We start from the raw sequence: 22,819 nt of genomic DNA on the forward strand, positions 1-22,819 counted from the left end.
ATTGATTACAGCCTAGTACGATTTTAGATGGTACAGAAAAAGGTGAAATGGAAATGGTATTGCTGATGCTGCATCTCATGGTACAGATTTTGAAAAAAAAAAAAAAAAGCTCAAGCACAAGCAAATATGTTCAGAGATTTATCAACAGAGATATCTGTATTTATAATGTATTTTTGTATCAGATTTTTCCATCTCATTTTCCTGTATGGTTTTCAAATGCCAAATATGATTTTTTTTAAAAAAGAAGGTTTGGATGAAACTCCCTTTGTAGTATACAATAGAAATAAAAAGGAAAAAAAACAGCTAGAAAAGCTATATTATTTATTTTTGTTTTATCTCTTACAGTTTTTAGCTAGGAAATAAATGGGTCAGAATAATTAAAGACAAATATGCATATACAGTGATCCTTCCTAAATGTTAATATAGACCTTACCTTTCGCAAACAAGAACAACAACAACAAACACATTGTTTATCTTTTGCTCACTTAGAGTACAAATAGTCCTAAACCTATGGCCACAATTGAGTTCAGAACTTCCATTGCTAAGTGAGGTGGTTATTAAGCAAGTCATACTTGATTATACTTTTACCCTGGTCATTAAAGAAATCACCATGGTTCTTAAATGATCCAAATAATTGTTAAGTGAATCCAGTTTCCCCAAATGACTTTGCTTATTGGAGGATGGCTGGGAAGATCTTAAATGGTGATCATGTGATCCCAGGATGCTGCAGCTGGCATGGCAGTTATCAAGCATTTGAATTTTGGTGACATGACCATGGGGATTGTACAATTGACATAAATGTAAGGAGCAGTCATAAGTAATTTTTTCAGCACTATTGTAACTTCAAACAATCACTAATAAAGTAAGTTAGGATTACCTATAATGCATAGCAGAATCATAGGAAGGTCTCGATGATATTGTTCTCTGAACAAAATTACATGCAATACAAAACCTTATCATAATGGGTTGTGAACATATATCATTACATTGTTTTGTGTGATTCAATATAAAATTCACAGTATACTGACAATAAATTTATGTTAGTGGTGATGTTGACTGTTGTATTATAGAACATAAACATGAATGAGCATTTTATGAATAGTAAGAAACTACAAAGGCATATACTTGTATTAGCTTTTTTTTAAAAAAGAATGATTTTACCTAAGCTTTTCTAGGTTTCAATAGAAAAACATCAGACGTGCAGCTTTCTGGCTTATTCTGCCACTATCTTGTTAAATTTATCCTTCACATTCAGAAAAAAAACACATAATTTATTTCTGACACTGGCTGTTATGCAAGGAGAATTAATCAGCTCTTTAAGACCAATTATTTATTTAAACATAGTTTGAAAAATTCAAATTAATAATTTATTTAAATATACTTTTCCTTGCACATTTTTGAGTATCAGATTTATAGCCAATTAGCTGAAATATTCATGATTCCATTGTGGGGGAAAATAACTAAAGAAATTACTGGTCGATGAAAAATCTTACTACAATTCATAATAAATAATGGAAAGTAAAAAATGTTAATTGGAGTTGGTTCTAATCTTATCTAATACTATACATAGTCTCCATTAGGTTCTAGCACTAAGTGCTAATAGGATGTTGGAAAATAACTTCCTGAAAGATCAATGACTATTAGTCTTGATGGAAATGTGATTGGCTGCCTATGAAGGCCATTTGATAGGGTTCCATGTGAAGTTTTTTGGCCACTGAGAGAACAGATCCTGGACTAAATGGGCTAGAGGTTCAATCCAACAGGGCACTGTTTGTGCTAAATGTTTGTAACTTGGGAACTGTACTGTTAAGATATAAATTTAATCTTCATGTTAGTTCTCCTAATGTTGAATTTGGAATTTGGCTGAATTGGATGCTAAATTTAATAGACCATTAAAGAATATCCATTTTCCTTTCCTCATTTGCTTAAAGGTCAGAATGTTCAAAATGTTACAAAAGTAAACAAACAAAACTTTAACAATACTGCCATATTAACTTAGAGTATGCATCATATCTAAAGAATGAAATATATATGGTACATATTTTTAAGAATATATTTTATATTTCCACTATTACATATATGTCAAGAAAGGCACACTACACTAGTTCCATGCCTCTCAGAGAATTATACTACGTGAGCCTAAGGACACGCCTTTTTTGCCATGGTACCAACCTTATAGAACATTCTCACCCCACCCCCAAAGTGATTGTTATTTCTTTGACTCCAAAGCCTTTCTGTAACCAATGAAGCACACACTGACTTCCATTGGTATTCTTTAGCTTTCTGAATTATTCAGCATGAATCCACAATATTATATTTGGTCTTTAGACCTTTTTAAAACAGCTTGAATATTTTGGATTTCTCTTTCATCTGGGGCTGTACTCTGCATTGGATGATTCTAGGCATTATTTAACTAGCATGTGAAATTAATTTTGTGATATTTCATACAGTCTGTTAATTCAATTTTCTGTGGTAATGTTATTGATACTGGAAATTATTTATTTAAAGCCTTTAAAATCAATCTAGATCCCCTGGGTGGCTAACAATACAGAAAAGAAGTTTAAAAAAGAGAATAAAACAATGCATTGCAATGCAGTTGAGGCTCCAAGCAAAATCCTTCTATTGTGAATCAGAGAACATATATACTGGGTTCAACTAACATCTGGCTTCGATGCCTGAGGTTGAAACTAAATCTTCAAGTTCTTTGAAAGGCTAACATGTATGAGTCTCAGAGAGAGTTAATTCCATGAAAGAGAATGCATGCTTCCTCAGTTCAACTAGATATTGTTAATGGAGAATTCACACTCTGCTAGATCTGTCGGAATAGGCAGAAAACATTGGGAACAGGCAATCCCACTAGTAATCAGGCAAATGCCTTGCAGCATGCCTTACATAACTTCAACAGTATCTTTAGTCTACTAAAAACAGTGCAGGTCACAAGCAATGCTGTTACATGGGCATACCAATATATGCCCAAATGCAGGTAGTGTTGCATTGCAGTCCTGTTACAGGGTTAACTCTGTGAACTCACATTGTGGTAGTTGCCCTGGAAGATGAGTAAAGCATATAAGCAAATCCACCCAATTCAGAAATAGGCACAATTTGTATACAAGATGGACTTCTGAGCCATGGCTACCACTTGATCCTCTAAGTGAGCCACTAAATTGCATAGTATGTCATCTAGCTTCATGAAATATGTTGGCCAATAGATCATTCCCCAGATTTGCAAGATTGGTTAGAATCTTCAATGATTTGTTTCCCTATTACTTGTCACATTTGTTGATATGCCATCAATTTTGGTAGCCTTTTGTTTTGATAATGACCAGAATATTGATGAACTTCATCTTCTAATGCTAGGGTTTCTTGTAAATAGAGAATATATTTTTAAGTATCATGGATGATAACATTCCTACTACACAGATTTTCAGATCATCTTTGATTTTTGGGGGGGGGGGTAATCAGTTCTTTCTGTTGTTTGTTTGCTTGCTTTGTTTATTTCGATATCTAGTTTTATTTCTTCTGTTTCTTGGTTTCTCTTTGAAAATAGTGGGTATATACTCAAGATCATATTATAACAACTGGCTGACTTACATCTGAGCAAATGATTATCTTCTCCACAGTCATCTCCTGCCATGTTTTTGTTGTTATAACTGAGTTCTTCTACCTCATTCTACCAAGGAGAATATACAATGTGTGTTCTTTCTGATAATATCCACATACAATATATACAAACTGTTTTGGTGTTTAGAAATGATAGTAATTGTCCTGTTTAATTTTAATTCCCATGCCACACACAGCTATTTCTTTCCTTTTTACTTTTACCAGCGTTTGTATTCCAATTTTAAACCATGAATTCCACATTTTGATTGCATGTTTGTGGATTTCTGAATTTGAACTTAACCGTAAAATGTGTCAGGTTTTACATACATCAGTAGTTTGAGCATTAACTTTGATATTAAACTATCATTACCACATTAATAGGATGACCACAAAGTTTAAATAATATTATTTGATCATTGACTGCATTGTACCAAGTATAATGTGCTGTCATTGCTAAACCCTTCCAAACTATATGAAAACACCAGTTTTCTTCTTTTCTTTTTCATGTCCTAACAGTAGTATTATTTTATGAGTGAAATTGCCCTGTTATAGTTTCATTTCACTCATCCCTAAAATGTGGAGGTGTAATCAACTCCTTTCATCTTTTGTTGTGTTGAACTTTCCCATGTTCCTGCTTCTTGCTATAATTCTTCTGTACTTCTATTTTTTTCCTCACATTACAACATCAATAACCATACGGTGGTGCATGGTATACACTATTGGTACTTCAGAAGAACGTGAAACTTTTTTAGTTGCATATTCAATGCCATCCAACCTGCAAGGGACCATCATCCAGCACTATGTCATCAGGTTTTTTTATATATACATATATTTTCTTTCCATGTGGTTTTACTGGATGAAATACAAGGGTGGTTCACCATTATCACCTCATATGCAATATGAATTGGCATATGCTCCTGACATTATGCCTTCTACATAATAGGACTTGGATAGAGCGGAAGATCAATATAAAGGATATAAGACTTAAGGGGGAAAAGTCTCAGGAATAATGGAATATTAATGAGAGAATTAATTGTAGACTCTCCTTCACTAGGTATTTAGAAAAATAAATTTACAAATTATGTTAAACTTGAGTTTGCTTAACTAAGAGATGAGTAAAAGCAATCTTTTGTGTCCACTTACCCAAATGAATGACAAAACCCATGTAAAAAAGGCATTGTGTATGTATGAAGAAACCCTTTATTTCTATGGTTTATAATGTTCGTATTTGGTGATTTGATGAACACTTAGAAGTTTTTATCAATATATAGTGAGTCTGTAATATATTGTAGGTCAGAAGTAATGCTTTCCTATTGTGTATTGAGGATACAATTGCATGTGCCTTAGTTACAGTTGCTATAAGAGGAGGGATTCACATTGAAAGTCTGAAAATTACTGGGAGGGTGGGGAGAGAGCAGAAAATCCTTTGTTTATACAGGTAGCAGGTGTACTGTGATATACAATCTGGCTTAATTGTTATCCTCATTCAGGTGTTCATCATTCATTATCTGGAGTGGTTCACTAACAAGCACCCCAAAGAGCCTGGCCAGTTGATGTTTCTTAAATGTCATTGACTGTGGCAGATGTTCATGAGTTCAGCAACAACATCTGCATCTATGAAGTGTATTGGCTTCCACCTGAACCAGTTTCTATATTCATGTGGAAATCAAAGCGCATATAGTCATATGCACTTTGATGCAGTAGATGTTTACTCTCAACTAATCCTCATTGATCCTTCCCAAAGCTAACTGGGAAGATTATCTTCAAAGGATTCTTTGGCAGAAACCAACAGTAGAAAGATGAGGTTAGGAACAAGTATTTGACTTTTTGTGTCAACATATCTCACAGAGAATAGCCCATGAATGGCATTTTAATAGGACATGAGTACTTTGAAATGTATAGATATGTGACATAGGAGTTGTTCTTTCTACTTAATATGCTCAACAATTAATATGGAGAAGTTTACTACAGTGGAATGCATGTACAGTTGGATTAGAGCCTGGGTATATAATTTTAAAATTGTTATGAATCTTTTGCAGCACAATATTTAATATTGTGCAAATTTATTTTACTTAATCTTCGATCGAAATCAACCATGGAGAAAACTGCATCAGTCTCATTTTTGAGAGTATTAATGTGTAATCATTGATTTAGTTTTCATTTATGTTTAGTTTGATTGCGTATATGAGTTTCAAAATTTGCAAATTTGTAAATAGTTGCTTCTGAAATGATGTTGAAGGAAATGGTATGTTAATAGAACAGATCATCCTGAAAATAAATGCCAACAGGAATCAAAGGCAACTTTTTAAAAATAATTGAAAATAAAACAATCTGCATTTTTGCATCCAATTTGGATGATGGCAGATGTACAAGTTAAGGTCTGTGTAAAATGACTCCAGATGGCTGTGAAATTTTATTTTTTCCAAATAGTCATAGCTCGCTAAAGCAGGATACGTACTACTGATTTTCCCAAGTATATGCCAGTATTATTCTGAAGACCATTATTTTCTTTCAAAGTTTGCTATGACTGTTGGATTACCAATAGACTGCTGTTCCCCACATGCTCTAAATTAATGAGTAGATTTCATTTCTATTCATGCACAAGGAGATTGCTGATGTCTGCCAAGTCCAATTGCCAACTTTCTTTTAGCCTACACTATCACACACAATTCTGGGATTCCCCAGCCCTCAGCAGTGTCTTTCTGGAACTGGGAAATAATTGTAAAGGTTCTAATAGAATTATAAAGACCAAGCATTTTAAACAGTGAGAGCATTTTCTCTTTTCCTTTCTTTATATAAGCACAACAAAGTCAAAACTATTAAATTGCTCCTCATATAAAATAAATTTATTGTACTATACCTTTGAGCATTGTGTTAAATGAATTTACTATTACTTGCTTTTGAGTAAATCCCTTCCCTCTCACACACAGACAAAATCATTGATCACCCAGGCGTATTATAGAATATAATTCTTTATTGGCCAAGTGTGATTGGACACACAAGGAATTTGTCTTTGGTGCATATGCCCTTAGTGTACATAAGGAGAAATGTATTACAAGAATAAAAAGATACAACACTTAGTGATAGTCAAGGTTACTAATAAGCTATCAAATTGTACTAGGAAACAAATAAAACAATATAAATTAAAAGATACAAGCAACATGGTTATAGTCATAAGTGGGGAGAAATAGATACTAGGAAGGAAGTGAATAGTAATAAAGTCTTACTGACAGTGTTGTGGGAGTTAGTTGTTAAGCAGAGTCATGGCATTCCATTTGGAGGGAAAACTGTCCTTGGGTCTAGTTGTTCTGGTGTGCAGTGCCCTATAATGTCATTTTGAGAGTAGAAGTTGAAACAATTTATACATGTAAAAATCCTAATTCCTTCTCCTCCACCTTCTGGAGGATATATTTCTATATATATTTAGTTCACTCCAAAAAGAGGAGGAGACGAATTTGGGTTTTTTATGTGTATGATAGGTGTACAATATATGCATAGTATTATTTCACAACAGGAGGCACTTGGTAAAGAAAGGGAGCTGCATAAAACTTCTGTGGTGAATGAGAAAAGCAAATAATAACAGTTTTTAAGATAGACCTATGAGGAAACTACTGAGAGCCAGTACAGACTAAGAGTTAAAATGCAAAATCTGATTTTGGTTTTTCCTGTCCACAGCATACCTGTCAATTAATAACATTAACACGATCATTATGTTTAATTCATGAATGTGTAAATGTTATTACATGTATATATTTATTAGACACATATCTTAAAATTTGGAGCATTACACACATATAACCAAAAGAAGAAGAAACTCTGGAGCTTCAGTCACTCAAAATTTTCTGCTGATGTACTTTATGTATAGAAGCTATTTCTGACACAATGACACACCGAAATGTGTGATTCAGGCAGTCAGCCCTGTTTTCTGAAGGTAGAAATATTCTTCTCTGATCTTATTCAGACTGAGTCAGACCAATAGGCCTCCTCAAGATGAGACATCCCATTGAGTCAGATCAAGATATAAACACAAGTGTAGTTATAATATATTTTGTTACTCAGCCTTATGTTGCCACATTGAAAAGTGAAGTAACAATGCAAATTCTAGTTTATATTTCTTTTACTATTTTTTAAAAAAACAATCTTTCAGTGTTCAAATAGGAATTTAAGTACACTTTCCTCTAGTACAGGCATGTCAAACTCACATTGTCATGGTGGCATCACGTGATGTGTCAGGACTTTTTTCCCCTTCGCTAAACCGGGCGTGAGCATGGCCAGTGTGTAAAGCATCCAGCCCACAGGAAGGGAGTTTGACAGCCCTGGTTTAGTAGAAGTATTTAAATGTGACAGGATTGCAGAAACAAATCTTTCAGCACTGTTATTCAGAAATGTTGATGTCTAAAATAATAATGAAGTACCGTATTTTTCAGAATATAAGAAACACTTTCCCCTCCCAAAAAGCGGGTGAAAATCTGGGTATGTCTTATACACTGAATACAACATTTTTTGCCTACTGAAACCCCACCCCCTTTGCAAAAATGGCCATGCAGAAGGTTTGGGGAGGCCTGCCAAGCTTCTGGGGGCAGCAGGGGGGGGGGAAACAAGCAAAAAACTGCCTTTTTTCAAAAAAAAAAAAAGGCCACGCAGAGGCTTTGGGAGACTTGTAGAGTGCTCCTGAGGGTTGGGGAGGGCAAAAATGAACAAAAAACGGGCCATCATTTCTCATTTTTGCCCCGCCCCCAGGAGCAGACTCCCAAAGCTTTGCATGCTTTTTTTTTCTTCAAAAAACAAGACATGCAGAGGGTTTGGGAGACCTGCAGAGTGCAAAAACCTTTTTAAAAACATTTACCTCATGGTGTGTGTTATACTCCAGTGCGTCTTATGGTACGAAAAATACGGTAATTCAGAATCATGGTATAGTTAAAGTAAAGAATTTACAACTGAATATTCAAATATACTCTAGTTACTTTTGATACTGACTAGGAAGTTTTATTTTCCTAATTATTTTGTGGAAATTATCTTATGTCCTGGGTTTAACTTCAGTACATTAAAGCACCACCCACAATTTATACAATATCTGTACAATCAATCTGATAGTTTTCTGTGCATGCATATGCTTATATGAAATAGAGATATAGCTATAACAATATGTGATATTTTAAAACAAAAGTAAAAATGGCATACTTTAATCAATAAAATGAACTGCTGTGATGGAAAATCAAATAACCAATCAAATAACCACCCTTTGACTACAAGAATGCATAAAATAATTTCTTTTATTTTATCATATTTAATATGTAATCATCAAACAAATTCCTTTTTTTTTTAAATTTTCCTAGGAACTTGGAAGCAACAGCCCACCACAGAGGAACTGGAAGGGAATAGCAATTGCATTGCTGGTGATTCTAGTTGTATGTTCACTGATCACCATGTCCGTAATTCTTTTAACACCAGGTAGTAATAAAGTTTTATTACTTATTTGTTTTGAATATTTAAACTCTAAATTGCTTGTATTCAGTTTAACAATAATATATGAATAGCTGAAACTTAGTGAAAGATATTACTATGTAAGTTAAGAAATGTCATATGTTATAGTAATGATAAGCATGCTGTAGAATGTGGTAGGATAAAATGTTGACATATTGATAAAAGATGAAGATTATTGATCATCCATTAACATCAGGACCTGGAATTGTGCATGCATCCATAAATATTCTACATCTCATCATGCACAACCTATTCCCACATCTCAGATTTCTGTGATTTGAAGTAAATCTAGAAAAAAACCTTAAACAATTTTTGAAGACATCTCTAAGACCATTACAAAGCAATGGTCAAAACAGTAAAGAAATGTAAATGGCAGCAGAATTCCCTATGTAGGATGTATCAGATTTTTCAGGTTCTAATTTCTGAACATTAGGGATGCTCAAAAGTTGTGACAAGCCTTGGAGATTGTAAAGATATTTTGGTTACTTTAATGTGATTTAGATGTGCTTGGTAAGTAACTACATACATATTTTGTTTGTTTTATTTATGCCATAGTGTCAATACTTCAGTTAAAGTAGTGAAGAATGCTAAGAGATAGATATAGCTAAACGTTTTCCTTCCATCAATGACAGTCCTATTACAGTGGCATCATAGAAGAAGGGGTGAGGATCAATGTGGTAGTTTCAGCAGTGCAACAAATTCCCACCCATTTATACATCTGTGAGGTATATAAAGGTGGCAGGGCTTTCACTGTGCTGCTGTGATGCTCTTCTGATCTTTTGGATCTTTTGCTTTCCTATTAAATCCATTGCTGCTCATCCCATTTGGACACTGGATAATGGCATTTTCTCATGATTTTGTCTCATAGCAATGGGGAATTGAAAGTTCACTAATCAGTCCAATAGCACAGTGGTCTCCAACCTTTCTGGCTTTGTGGACCAGCAGGGGAAGAGAAGAGGAGATGGTTCCATGTGAGCAGTGAGTGCGCGCAGCTGCATTTACACAAGAAGCAAGCAGGTGCACCTGCCATTCACACAAATGGGAGCTACACACATGTGCTTGCCTTCCCGCTGTGTGCACAAGTGGAACTGCGTGCACATGTGTGCTCACTTGTTACTTCCACAATCCAGTTCCGAATGGGCCACAACCTGGGGTTTGGGGAGCCCTGTAAGAGCACAAGGCAGAAGAAACAAAGTATTTGACCTTTGGTTGAAGTTTTCCTTCTTAAGCAATGGGTAAAACAGAAGAGATAGATTTTTCTTCCTTTTCCCAAACAAATATAGTCAGGATTACGAGAGTATGGAAAAGTAAAAAATAAACCTGAACTTTCCTATGTATAGGAAAGAAAGGATAAATGAAGGATGAAAATAAGTTTGAATTAGTAGTATGAAATATATAGCAAATCACCTTACCATTCTGGGAAGGCCAAATTATTGCACAGTATAGCAAGCTCAGTAAACCCCAATTCCTATTATCTGGAGATCAGTAAAGTAATAAAAACAATATATCTTTTTCTTCTTAGGTACTAGATCTTTAATTATTTATTCATCTGATTATATGCAGACTTAGAGCAGTTAGAATTGCTACGGTCAATGAGTAATGATTGGAATACTTAAAAAGTTTTCTTTTCCCAGTTGCCCTAAAATGTAGTTAAATTGCAATAAATAGAGTACAGGAGCATTTCGCACTGGCGATTTATAGCCACACTGGATGAATTTTTATATCACTAGCTTGAGAAATCTGCTAGTATCTGATTAATAGGTCAAAGTATTTCTCTATATACAGTGTTCGTTTTTCCGGGTTTTGATACTTTTTGTTATTGTTATAAATGAAAACCCGGATATTATTTGAGAAGCAGTCCTGCAGATAACCATCTTCTCTGCTATGTAGGACTTTATTGATAACCAACTCCTTGAACTACACCTGTAAGGAAACTGGGAATCTATGTAGCTTGCACAACAGAGGTGTAAGATGGGCAAACATATGAAAACCCAATACTGTATCTGCCACTGCATTCTGGACCAGTTGTGTAGGTAGTTCAAACAACAATCTCTGAATAGTTGGTGTTAGGAATTAAGCATAACATTTCATAAAATTATACTTTTGTCTTTATTCATCTCAATCAATAGGCACTATTTTCTCCCATTTTTCTTGTTTGCTTTCTGAGAGAGCAATTAGAGAGAGTTAGTTTTGCCAATATTTTGATGCAGATTAAACTATTTTCCTATACACTAGCTACAAATAATGGATCAAAACTTCTAATTCAATTTTTTTTAGTTAAGATTACTTGTGAAGTGGTATCACTTGATCTAAGGAGATTCTAAATATCTCACATACTTAGCCTCTGATTTTCTGCTTAAGTTACTGCCTTAATTTTATATAGAAATGCAATTCTTGTCAGAGAGTTCAGATGCCTTGAGAAAAACAGCGCAAGTAAATATCAAATTAAGATTAGCTTTCTCATGTATTAACATACATGAGAGACTGAGGGCCACCTGAGGGACATCTGTCACAATGAGTATTAACGTTTCTTAGTTTATAAAACTGCTGTGCTTCATGAGTTCATGTATAGTATCCTACTACTCTACTCTTTCCCTTATTCAATGGTGAAAGAAAGCCAATAAGTGCATTGGAGACTACATAATGAGCAATTAAGCAACACAAGATTGTATTGCTTTCTAAATTAATATATTTATATCTCAATGTGTGGGGATTAACCCCCTGGGCCAAAATTTGAATAGTGACCTATTATTGGAGTAACAGAGATTCCAAAATTAATTTTGTCACAATTATTTTCTTTTCTTTTACCATTTCTTCAAACAGTAAATCTTAGTTGGAATAGTGGAAAATGAATAACCCCAAATGTAAAATTTAGTGGGAAAAAGAATTCTGTAAATGTTCCTAGTTGAAGTAAAGCATACAGTAGAACTAACTAAAGATGCAGTCTATTGCGGGAATTGAACAATATTGAAACAATGAAATGAAATAAAAGTCAGTTGTTACAATACATTAGCATCATATATACTGGGTTAGATAAGACAAACATTGACTGTCATTGCAATAAACCTTCAATTAGATCAGCTGAATAAAGTATCCCACTATAATAAAGTGTTAATAGTGATCAAATTCTGCTGGTTATCTATGCAAGTATAGCTATGACAAACATTATTCTAGAATCTTTTTCAGATGATGTATACATCTGGCTGCCCAGGGAACAGCATGTGGGAATTCTATAAAAATCACAACATATTAAAATATTAACCATTATGTTGTGCAAAGGGGATCTCCCTCCCAGTTGCAGGGAAAAGCTTCATTATCTGACTTCCACTCTGTGCTTCTGATCTAAACTAAGAGCAGTTTGAATCTGATTTTGCCTCAGATCAGATCAAAGTCCACTTCCCCACATTACCTGTCTATGTTTCATATCTCTACCATCAACTTTATTCATACAAAAAAAGAATCTAAAGGTAAGACAATGTAAAAAACCCTGCAGCCTTCCCAGAGAAAAATATTTTGAAAGGGTTATTCATTTTTCATTGTAATTTGCTTCAACATAGAACAGAAAATGGCCAAATACATCTTCTGAAAGTGGAACCCTTAAAGGCTTTGAAACTGTATATGAAAAATCCTTGAAAACAGGAAAAATCCTGTTGCAAGAATGTCAGGGATTTCCTGCCATTTTAGCCAAGTTTTTAAGCACAGACTAATCCCTTGTGCTTATCCCTTCTGCTAATTTGATCAGCAGTAAAGGTAAAGCTTCCCCTGCTCATGTGTGCTAGTCGTTTCCAGCTCTAGGGGGTGGTACTCATCTCTGTTTCTAAGCCAATGAGCCAACACTGTCTAAAGAGATCTCAGTGGTCATGTGGACGGCATGACTCAACATTGAAGGCACACTGAATGCTGTTACCTTCCCACCAAAGTGGTTCCTATTTTACTACTTGCATTTTTTACGTGCTTTCAAACTGGTAGGTTGGCAGAAGCTGGGACAAGTAATGGGAGCTCACTCCATTACGTGAAACTAGGGATCCAAACTGCTGAACTGCCAACCTTCTGATCCACAAGCTCAGCGTCTTAGCCACTGAGCCACCGCATCCCTTTGGTCAGCAGTGCACACCCAAAAATAAAGTTGTAAATTCTTGGTTTTATAGTGTCAAAGAGTAATTGCATCCTCTCAACAACTGGCTCAACAAAATTCACGTATCATTCCTAAATCAGATATTGCTTTAATCATGAATAAACTACAGTAGCTGAATTCATACCATATGCCTATCTAACATCAAATAAATTACTTTATGTTTTATACTATAACATTATTTTATTTTTTGAATTCAGTTACACGTGATCTGTTCTATGCTAGTTTACTGATGATCTTGAATCTAAGGCAAGGAACTTTAACTTGGTTGAGTTATGGTCATAGGGTTCATGGGAATTTATAGATAGATAGATAGATAGATAGATAGATAGATAGATAGATAGATAGATAGATAGATAGATAGATATCCTTTTTCATGAATTAATGTACAAATAAACATTACTTGAAAACAGGGAAGGGATGTCAGTATTTTAAGCAAAGATTTATCTATGAACTCTGTGCTTTAAAATTAATAGTTTTCTTTATTAAAAGTTTGCTTTTTATTGCAGATGAACTGTCAAACTCTTCAGAAACAAGATTATCTTTAGAAGATCTCTTCAGAAAAGAGTTCGTAGTTCACAATCCAGATGCGAAATGGATGAATGGTATGTTGAATAAGTTGGATATGTTGGACAAGGACTTTGAATAGAAAATACAAAAAGTGAATTATATTTTACTAGTGTACATATAACTAATGTACATTTAGAGAGTATGTTATAAATGTAGAATGCTGCTTATTAAGTGCTGGACAGATTTAAGCTTCTTGAATCAAATCTTTATTTAATCATATTTAGGAAATCAACTGGTCTTATGTTAGTCATGTTTTCTGTGGGTAGATTCTAAGCAACCCCAAGGCCAAACTCTTGATAGAGATAGATAATCAGCCTTTTAAGGTAGGCGAGGTCAAGAAATAGATAAGTATATATGTAGTTGTCAAGTACAATTTGATCCATTTTATGACCTTTCATTTTATGATCCACAGTTAAATGAATCACTGCCATTATTAAGTTAGTAACATGGTTTTAAGCAAATATTGTTTCCTCATTGACTTTGCTTGTCAGAATAACCCCAGGACATTTCGAGCATCATAAATATGAACCATTTGCCATGTGCCTGAATTTTTATCATATGACTGTAGTATACTGAAATGATTGTTAGTATGGAAAACGGTCATGTCACTGTTTCCACTACTGTAGTTGCTTTGGATGGTCAGTAAACAATGGTTGTAAGATGACTATTTATACTCTCCTCCATCTCTTCTCCCATAATTACTCAAACTTGCAATGTAACTCTGACCCAAATTTTAATCTCCGATAGATTGCAAGCAATAATATTTATTCAGTCTCCCTAACCAAACCAATCCTGTCCAAGTAGTTCACATTTCTCTTCTTTTATTTTAATTATTCATTTCCCTATATCAATTCCTCACCTGGCCTTCCTCAGTACTATATGCACATTTAAATTCTGTAAAAAATGGCAATATTTACAAAACATTTTTTTGCTAGTGTACTTTTCTATGCCCCAGGGCAAAAAGCAATATGAGAACGGAGAATAAAAAAGAGAAGTGATTTACTGAAAAAAGAGCCCAAAAATGATTGAGAATTATGTTTAGGCAACTAGAGAGCCTTGAATAAAATGTATAAATCAGAGAAGATGTGCTATGTGAAATAATTGGATCTGTTTCATATAAACATGTTAAAGGTCATCAAGATTGTAGATTTAAAAAAATGACTGATTACTTAACCTATAACTAGTGATAGAACTAAAAATAGGAGCTGCAAAGACATGGCAATGGAAATATAATGATACATTCATTCATAGTATAAACTCTGCTATAATACTAATTTACAAAATTGGCACTAAAATCATCAAAATTATTGAATAATATTCATCACTCATTCTGCAATCAATTTCCATATTTCTTTTGCTGACTCTTTAGTTACAATGGCCACAGCAAGTTGGCTGTGGTTCGGGTTTAACTATGTGATCATGGAGTTAACATAACATGGATACATAGCTAAACATAGTAGATAGGGGCCGACAACTAGGGGATCTCTGGGGTTATATTAACTCTACAAAGTCAGCTACATCTTTTGAACTGGAACATAAAGTTTGTAGACAAAAAGATAAATTCCTAGGGAATTTCCTGTGTTTCTGTTCTTTTTTACATTTAGTTACAATGATCATATATCTTTTTCTTCTCCATTTGATGATCTTAAGTACCTACACTGTAATAGAAAACACATTGAGATCTTTTAAAATATCAGCTTTGATTTCAATATCTTGCCTCATAAGATTTGAATTTATAGTTGTACAAGTATAATAAACAAATAATGTTACTAATGTTACTTTAATTTGTCGAATAGATAAATGGATTTGATTATTCAAACCTGTCACTTTTGAAAGGATTCTTTTTATATGCTTTCTTCCTAATTTATGTTGCAATTATTAAAATGTATTTTATTGTATTCTAGTAATTATAAAGCAATAATTCACTAGGAACATTTTTAAAAGAAATTATGTATGAGTAAAAATGAATGGAATACTTTTCAATGAAAAGTATTCCACTTCCAAAGACTTAATTTTTTGTTCAAACACTGATTGTTTTCAAGTGTATATACACGAAATGAATGCATATGTAGTTTCAATTTAAGACCATATTGGGATAGGACCTTCTGTTGCTAAGCAGGTGATAAATAAGTGAGTTGTGCCCAGTTTTAGTACCTTTTTTGCATGGTCATTAAGCAAATCACCATGTGAATCACATGGCTGTTAAGCAAATTCAGCTTTCCCCATTAACTTTGTTTGTTGGAAAGTGGTTGAGAATGTTGCAAAAGACAATCATGTGATCACAGGATGATGCACCCAATGTATATCAATATCAATATCAATACATGCTGATTGCCAAGAGTCTGAATTTTGATGCATGACTCTGGGGCTAGTGCAATGGTTGTAAGTGCAAGGACCAATCATAAGTCACTTCTGGTGGTAACTTCAAGCAGTCACTAAATGAATGGTAATAAGTCAAGAACTATCTGTATGTGCTCTTAGAGTTTGTGTGTGTGTGTATACATGTGTGTGTGTTTATTAATATAAACAGAAGTTTGTACTTACTGTACTTGCTGCATTTAAGTATTTAAAAACTGAATCATATTTATCACAGTCTTCTTTCATGTTTGAATTAATATAGTTAATAATATTTCTAGATATATGCTTTGTGCTCATCTAGAACTTGAAAATCAATCACCTCCATTTTGTGTCATAACAAGCAGGGGTTCCTAAGATTAGGCCATATTTTTGGCAAAGAAAGACATGTTCAGATGAGCTGAAGAATTCTAGACCAAACATACTTGTGGTTTTGTCTTCTATAAATGAATGGAATATTTATATTTTTATGTTATACTAGATAAGCTTGAATAATACAAAGAAGTTAAGAACAAAAATACAAAAGGCAAAATGAAAATAGGACACAAGTAAAAGTATTGTGAAGGAAAATGTCGGTGACTCATTCCCCCTTCCATTCTTTTTTCCCAACCTCTAACTACTAGTTAAATATTTATTCTATGTTTTTAATATTTAATGTTAAACATTGAAATTTGTTTTGTTTATATCTATTTAAGTCATTTCACCTGTTGTTTTTAATTAGTCTCCTGACTCTTCCTAGAAGTCATATTTCCTAATGTTTGCATCTGCCTTTCTGGGTGTTGGATAATATAGAGGGGAGTCATTCTTACTTAAATTTGGTTAAACTTCTGTTATGGGTATAACTTATCACTTTTGACATTACTGCCTATTCACCAATTCAATGTAGGCATATGTATATCTATGTATTTGTGTATATATACACACATATCCAGATATACTATGATACTTTTCAGTTATGCTTTTTAGAATTATCCTGAATAAAAATATTTGCAATTTCAGTTCAAATTTTATGTTTTTTAAAATTCTGAATATTGTGATTTATTTCCTACAAATACTTTTGAGGAGGTTTTGTGCATTAGTACCACAGGTAACAAAATGTTCCGTTTTTAACTTTGACATTTCCAAAATTTATTATTACATTATTTATTCATCTTGGAGTTACTTGATGAAGTAATAAACCACCTATAATACATTTTTTTTTCAATTTTCTCTCATATTATAGTTTGTAATGCTTATTTCCTCCTTCTTACCACTGTGATTACTTCTTTGAAACTTAGCAACTACTTTGTCATATTTTTTTTTATTCTGCATCCATGCCATATTTCATTAAAAATTTGTAGATGCATTCCAATAAAGGATCTTTGTTCTGTATATCTCTCTTTCTAATATTATCATCTTAAAGTCCCTCCTTTATTAAGGTCATTTTTTCTTCTTCCAGCAATTTATACATCTGTTACTGGAGAGGTAGGTTGCCAATTTTTCTACTACCGGTTCAGGCGTGCTCCTGCCCATGTGTGATGCTTCTGCACATGCACAGAAGCTTCCAGGCAGGTGGGCAGAGCCTCCCACCACCGCTACTACCATTTTACCCGATCCAGGCCAAACCGGCAACAACTCATCTCTAGTTAACTGGTATATTCCTTCCTTTATGAAGCAATTCTTGCTTTGTCTTTAGTCTATTTTCTGAATTTGGATGCAACATAGTAGTATGAATAATTAATTATTTCTTGCTAAAGTTATCCTTGAAGTAAAAAACAATTTGTTGGTGGTACTAATAGAGAAATGTAATTTTCAGAAGATTCTAAATAGTTAACCAACTTTGTCTTATAAATATACCCCCTTCAAATTTCTTCCTTTGTTCTAGCTATCATAAAACTGTATAAAGTCTGTTTGTCAAGACAGCTTCTTCTATATTTGATGTTCTGTTACTTAGAGATTGTGCCCATTATATTATCCATGATCAACAGCCTGCTCAATAATATAATTTAAAGTTAGGAATTAAAAATCCACACTTTTAATGAGTCTTGTAAACTGAATATTATTCTTGGTTTTTCTCACTCTATTTGAATCTGTTAAGTGCTCTTTGCTGTTCTACAAATAATTGTCTGATATTGCAATCAGTGCCATTTGAAATAAGATATTTATCTTAGACAATATAGTTAATTTTATTGTTGTAATGAAACCCAAGAAACTTTTAAGTTTTTCCATCTTTAAAAATATTTTTTATTTCTTTCCATAATTTATTATAACTGTTTGGAAATATGTCTTTGTTAAACCCTGTCAAATGCAGTCTTAAATATTTCATTAGATCTTTTGCTATTTCACAGCCAATCTCTTTCATTCAGAAGCATTAGCTTATTTTGAGTATGATGTTAACATCCCTTAATGTGATGTCATATATAACACAGATCACTTGTAAAATCTAATATGCAGTGCATTCTGTGTAATACGTCCATTGTCCTTATCCAGCAAAAATAAGAGATGTATGCCTTGGTTCTTAATGAGTGAATACTTATCAACAATGATATAATCAGAACATGGTAATCTGTGGGATGATTTTTGGAATTAATGATATGTTTGTCCTTGTTCACCCAATATGTTCAACTAGGATCTATGACAATTCACCTCGGCCACCTTGCCACAGCCAACTCACTACAGTCAACTCGCCACAGGAGATCTCACCGAGGGACAAGAATTACACTAATATCAAAGAAATAGTGGAATAGAATAATTAAAGAAAGGATACAAAAGGAAGACAGAATTAAACCTGAAATGCAAAAAAAAAAAAAAATTAAAAATATTTTAAATAATTAAATAGAATTGTTAAATTGTCCCGCAGCAAGTTCTCCCACAGTGAATTGGTCATGGTGAGTTGTTCTGCAGCAAGTTGCCCGTGGTGAATTGGCCATGGCAAGTTGGCTGTGGTGCATTGTCCTATTCGGGTTTAACTATGTGATCATGGAGTTAACAACATGGATACATGGCTAAACATAGTAGAAAGGGGCTGACAACTAGGGGATCTCTGGGGTTATATTAACTCTCCAAAGTCAGCTAGGTCTTTTGAACTGGAACATAAAGTTTGTAGACAAAAAGATAAATTCCTAGGGAATTCCCTGTTCTTTTTACATTTCTCTTTCTAATGAGTCCATAGGGGAGAGTAGAAAATGAGAAGAATGAAGCAGGTGAACCAGTGGTGGGTTTCAAATTTTTTTCGAACCTACTCTGTGGGTGTGGCCTCCTTTGTGGGAGTGGCTTGCTGGCCATGTGACCTGGTAGGAGTGGTTTGCCGGCCATGTGTTCTCTTTCTCTCTGTCTCTCTCTGTCTCTCTCTCTCTCTCCTTCCTTTTGTCTCTCTGTCCCTTTTTCCTTTTTTTCTTTCATCTCTCACTTTTTGTTTCTTTTTTCTTTTTTTATTTATTTCTTTATTCCTTTCTTTCTCTCTGTGTGTGAGTCTGTGTGTGGGTTTCAAAAATTTTTGGAACCTCTTCTGTAGGTGTGGCCTGCTTTCCGGGTCCATTGGTGGAACTTCTAACCAGTTCGGTAGATTTGACAAACCGGTTCTACCGAACTGGTGCGGACTGATAGGAACCCACCTCTGAGGTGAACCAACTGTACTTGCAGCACTGTACCTGGTTTAATACTGAATGAAACTGGAGAACTGAGAGGGAAGAGTATTCTGTCATCTTCAAATATTCCACTGCCATTATGAGGGAACCTGTCAATTCTCATACAACTTCTGAAGGCATGGACCTGATGCTGATGAGAAAGAGAGAGGGAGGGTGGGAGGGAGAAGGAGATGGAGAAGGAGAGAGGGAGCACAGGGTTGTTATGTAACCCTAGCATATAATGACCATGTTCCCAGAAATTTGTGCAGACTGGTTGAAGTAGTTCCTAGAGAAAACATTCCTCCCTTTATGTATTTTTCCCAATATTCAAGGAGGGCATTGTCAGCATCTCATAGATGGAACAGACTCATTATATGAATGTAGATGTAAGAATGAATCTTCTTGCTTGTGGTCACATGCTTTGAAAAAAGTTATTCCTCTGAAAATCAGGTGTATTACCTGTTTTTTGACCCTAGATACAGACCTGCCATTTTATACTAACTCACCTCTGACTATATCTATAGCCTAATACTTCCTTTTATCTCCTACATGATTGTCTACTACTGTGTTCCCCAAAAATAAGATAGGGTCTTATTTTGACCCCCAAAATAAGTGCTTGACCTTATATTTGGGGAGGTCTTATTATTTTTGAGGTGCAAGAGGCAGCGAGAGTCATCACCTCATAACTGCTCCTGTGTTGCAATATTTTTGGGGAGGGCTTATTTTGGGGAGAGGGCTTAATTTAGTGCATGTGCTCAAAAGTCCAATTGGGCTTATTATCCAGGGAGGTCTTATTAATTAGACTATGTTTTTATTTCCTCCAATTTATTTATTATCTTGATTTTATTATGATATTGTATTTTATTATATTTTATTTAAACTTTATCACTACCAGCTGGACAGGAGACAACTGTAAAATTTAAATGAAATAAAAGTAGTGCTGTCTTCAAGAGGACTAGCATTAATTGTGCTGTTATCCCTTTAAACTTTTGTTCTGAATGGGATGGGAGTTTTGAATAAGGAAGCATCAGCCTGCTTTATGGTGGTTGTAGGATAAGATGCTGATTCTCCTTTCACCAGGACATCTGCATCCTTTGCAAGTGGAATGTGAAAGTAAGTATTTACCGAGGGTCAAAAATAAATTCTATCAGCAGTGTTATGGGATGACAACCATTGAAATATTATTAAGATAAATAAAAATATACTTGTATAACTTATTCACAAATAATTCTAAATTTAGTTTTCATTGTTGATATTTTTTCTTTGCATTTAAACGATGAAAGCATTTTTATTTAAAAATAAATAATGCAACAACTTCTATTTTAAGTTACATTTTGATTTAAAATTAAATTAGCAACAACTTCTGTTATAAGAAGGATATTCAGTTAATTTCCATGCATGCCAGTTTCCAGCCAAGAAAGCAAGATATAGGGATATAGGCAGCTGGAAAAACCCAATTTCTGGTGGCCGATGTATGACAAGTATTGGAACACATAGTAGAACATCAGGTCATGTACCTATAAATATATACAGTAGTGCTTAAAAGGTTGTGAACCTACCAGAAGTTTCAACATTTCTGCATAAATATGACCTAAAATCTGATCCCTACATCTTATAACATCAGAAAAAAAGAACTATGTAGCCACAATATATCTATTTTTGATCCCTTCCTTCAATAAATTAATGGACACATATAATATTATGAATTTGTTTGTTTAAGTGAGTTCTTTTTATCTAGTTTTATGACTTTTATGGAGAACAGATTATATTTTATGCCATATTTTTATGCAGAAATATTGAACATTCAAAAAGGGTTCACAAATCTTTAAACACCATCACACAGACACACACACACATGCACACAGACATACTTATACACATACAGTATATGATGTATATAAAAATACATACATACGTACATACATACATACACACATGCATACATACATTCACACATACATAAGTATGTATGTCTCTCTTTTCCTCTCTTGCTGACCAAACAGACACAAATATTTTCACAAGTGGTTTGCAGATGTTGCTGCCTAATATTCTGAACAAGCAATATTGAAAGCCTGGCTCTGCATACTCATTCTCCAGAGAGCAAGTTAATGGGCTGTCTGGATTGTGGTCTGTATCTTTTTATGTTTTAATTAAATTCCATCAGATCATCCCATGTTCACTAATGTGATTCTGGAAAGAGACATAGATGTATGCCAAACCTTCAAAGATGTTAAATGAGGATGCATCTACTTTTACTAGTATTGATTTTTAACATTTAATAAAAAGTGAAAATTTAAAATGCTATCTGGTAAGTGATACAAAATGTTTGAAATTAAGACCACTATGAAAGATAAGGATGGAATAGCCAAAGTGGAAATAGACATTACTCAGCTTTGCACTGAATAATGAGCTATTAAAATGGTTATTAGAAGACTTAAACTTATAAAAGGGCTAGACTATTAAAAGATACAGAAAATTTCATTTTCAGAAGTAATAATATATTACAACCATTGCTTTGGAATATACATACATACATACATACATACATACATACATACATACATACATACATACAGGCGGGGCATAACCTTTTCCTAGGGGGTCACAGCAAGATCGACAGCAGTTTACAACTTCCGCGACACCTCATTTTAAAGCCCATAAAAAACTGAATTGAATGAGCTATTAAATGTTAAATTTGCTTTAAGAATGGCTGGAAAATTCGATTCGGAAGAACAAAGGATCATTGACAGAATAAAATGCATTGCCTTTCGAGAGGCTTGCGATGCTGGAGCGACGTTTATCAATCGAAAATGGATTGCAAACAAATTGAAACGTCATCCGGATTGGGTTACTGATAATTGGAACAAAACAGGTGTATGAATTATTTGTGTTGTTATTACAAGTGTTGCTGTGACCCCCTAGGAAAAGGTTATGCCCCGCCCTATACATACATACATACATACCTACCTACCTACCTACCTACCTACCTACCTACCTACCTACCTACCTACCTACCTACCTACCTACCTACCTACCTACATACATATATATATATATATATATATATATATAT

The 22,819-nt window shown here is 34.0% G+C and overlaps 1 protein-coding gene across 1 annotated transcript in view; it reads left to right on the plus strand.

The window, feature by feature from the left end:
- DPP10 (dipeptidyl peptidase like 10) overlaps positions 1-22,819 on the plus strand; it is a 273,664-nt gene that overhangs the window by 55,451 nt on the left and 195,394 nt on the right. Inside the window, exons 2-3 of the mRNA XM_087707706.1 lie at positions 8,937-9,051; positions 13,726-13,821. Of these exons, the coding sequence (XP_087563832.1) occupies positions 8,937-9,051; positions 13,726-13,821 (211 nt within the window). The remainder of the gene's footprint in view (positions 1-8,936; positions 9,052-13,725; positions 13,822-22,819) is intronic.

Source organism: Thamnophis sirtalis, unplaced genomic scaffold (assembly GCF_051295495.1).
Source record: "Thamnophis sirtalis isolate CommonGarterSnake01/CBP01778 unplaced genomic scaffold, rThaSir2_p1.2 scaffold_1, whole genome shotgun sequence".
Taxonomy (NCBI): Eukaryota; Metazoa; Chordata; class Lepidosauria; order Squamata; family Natricidae; genus Thamnophis; species Thamnophis sirtalis.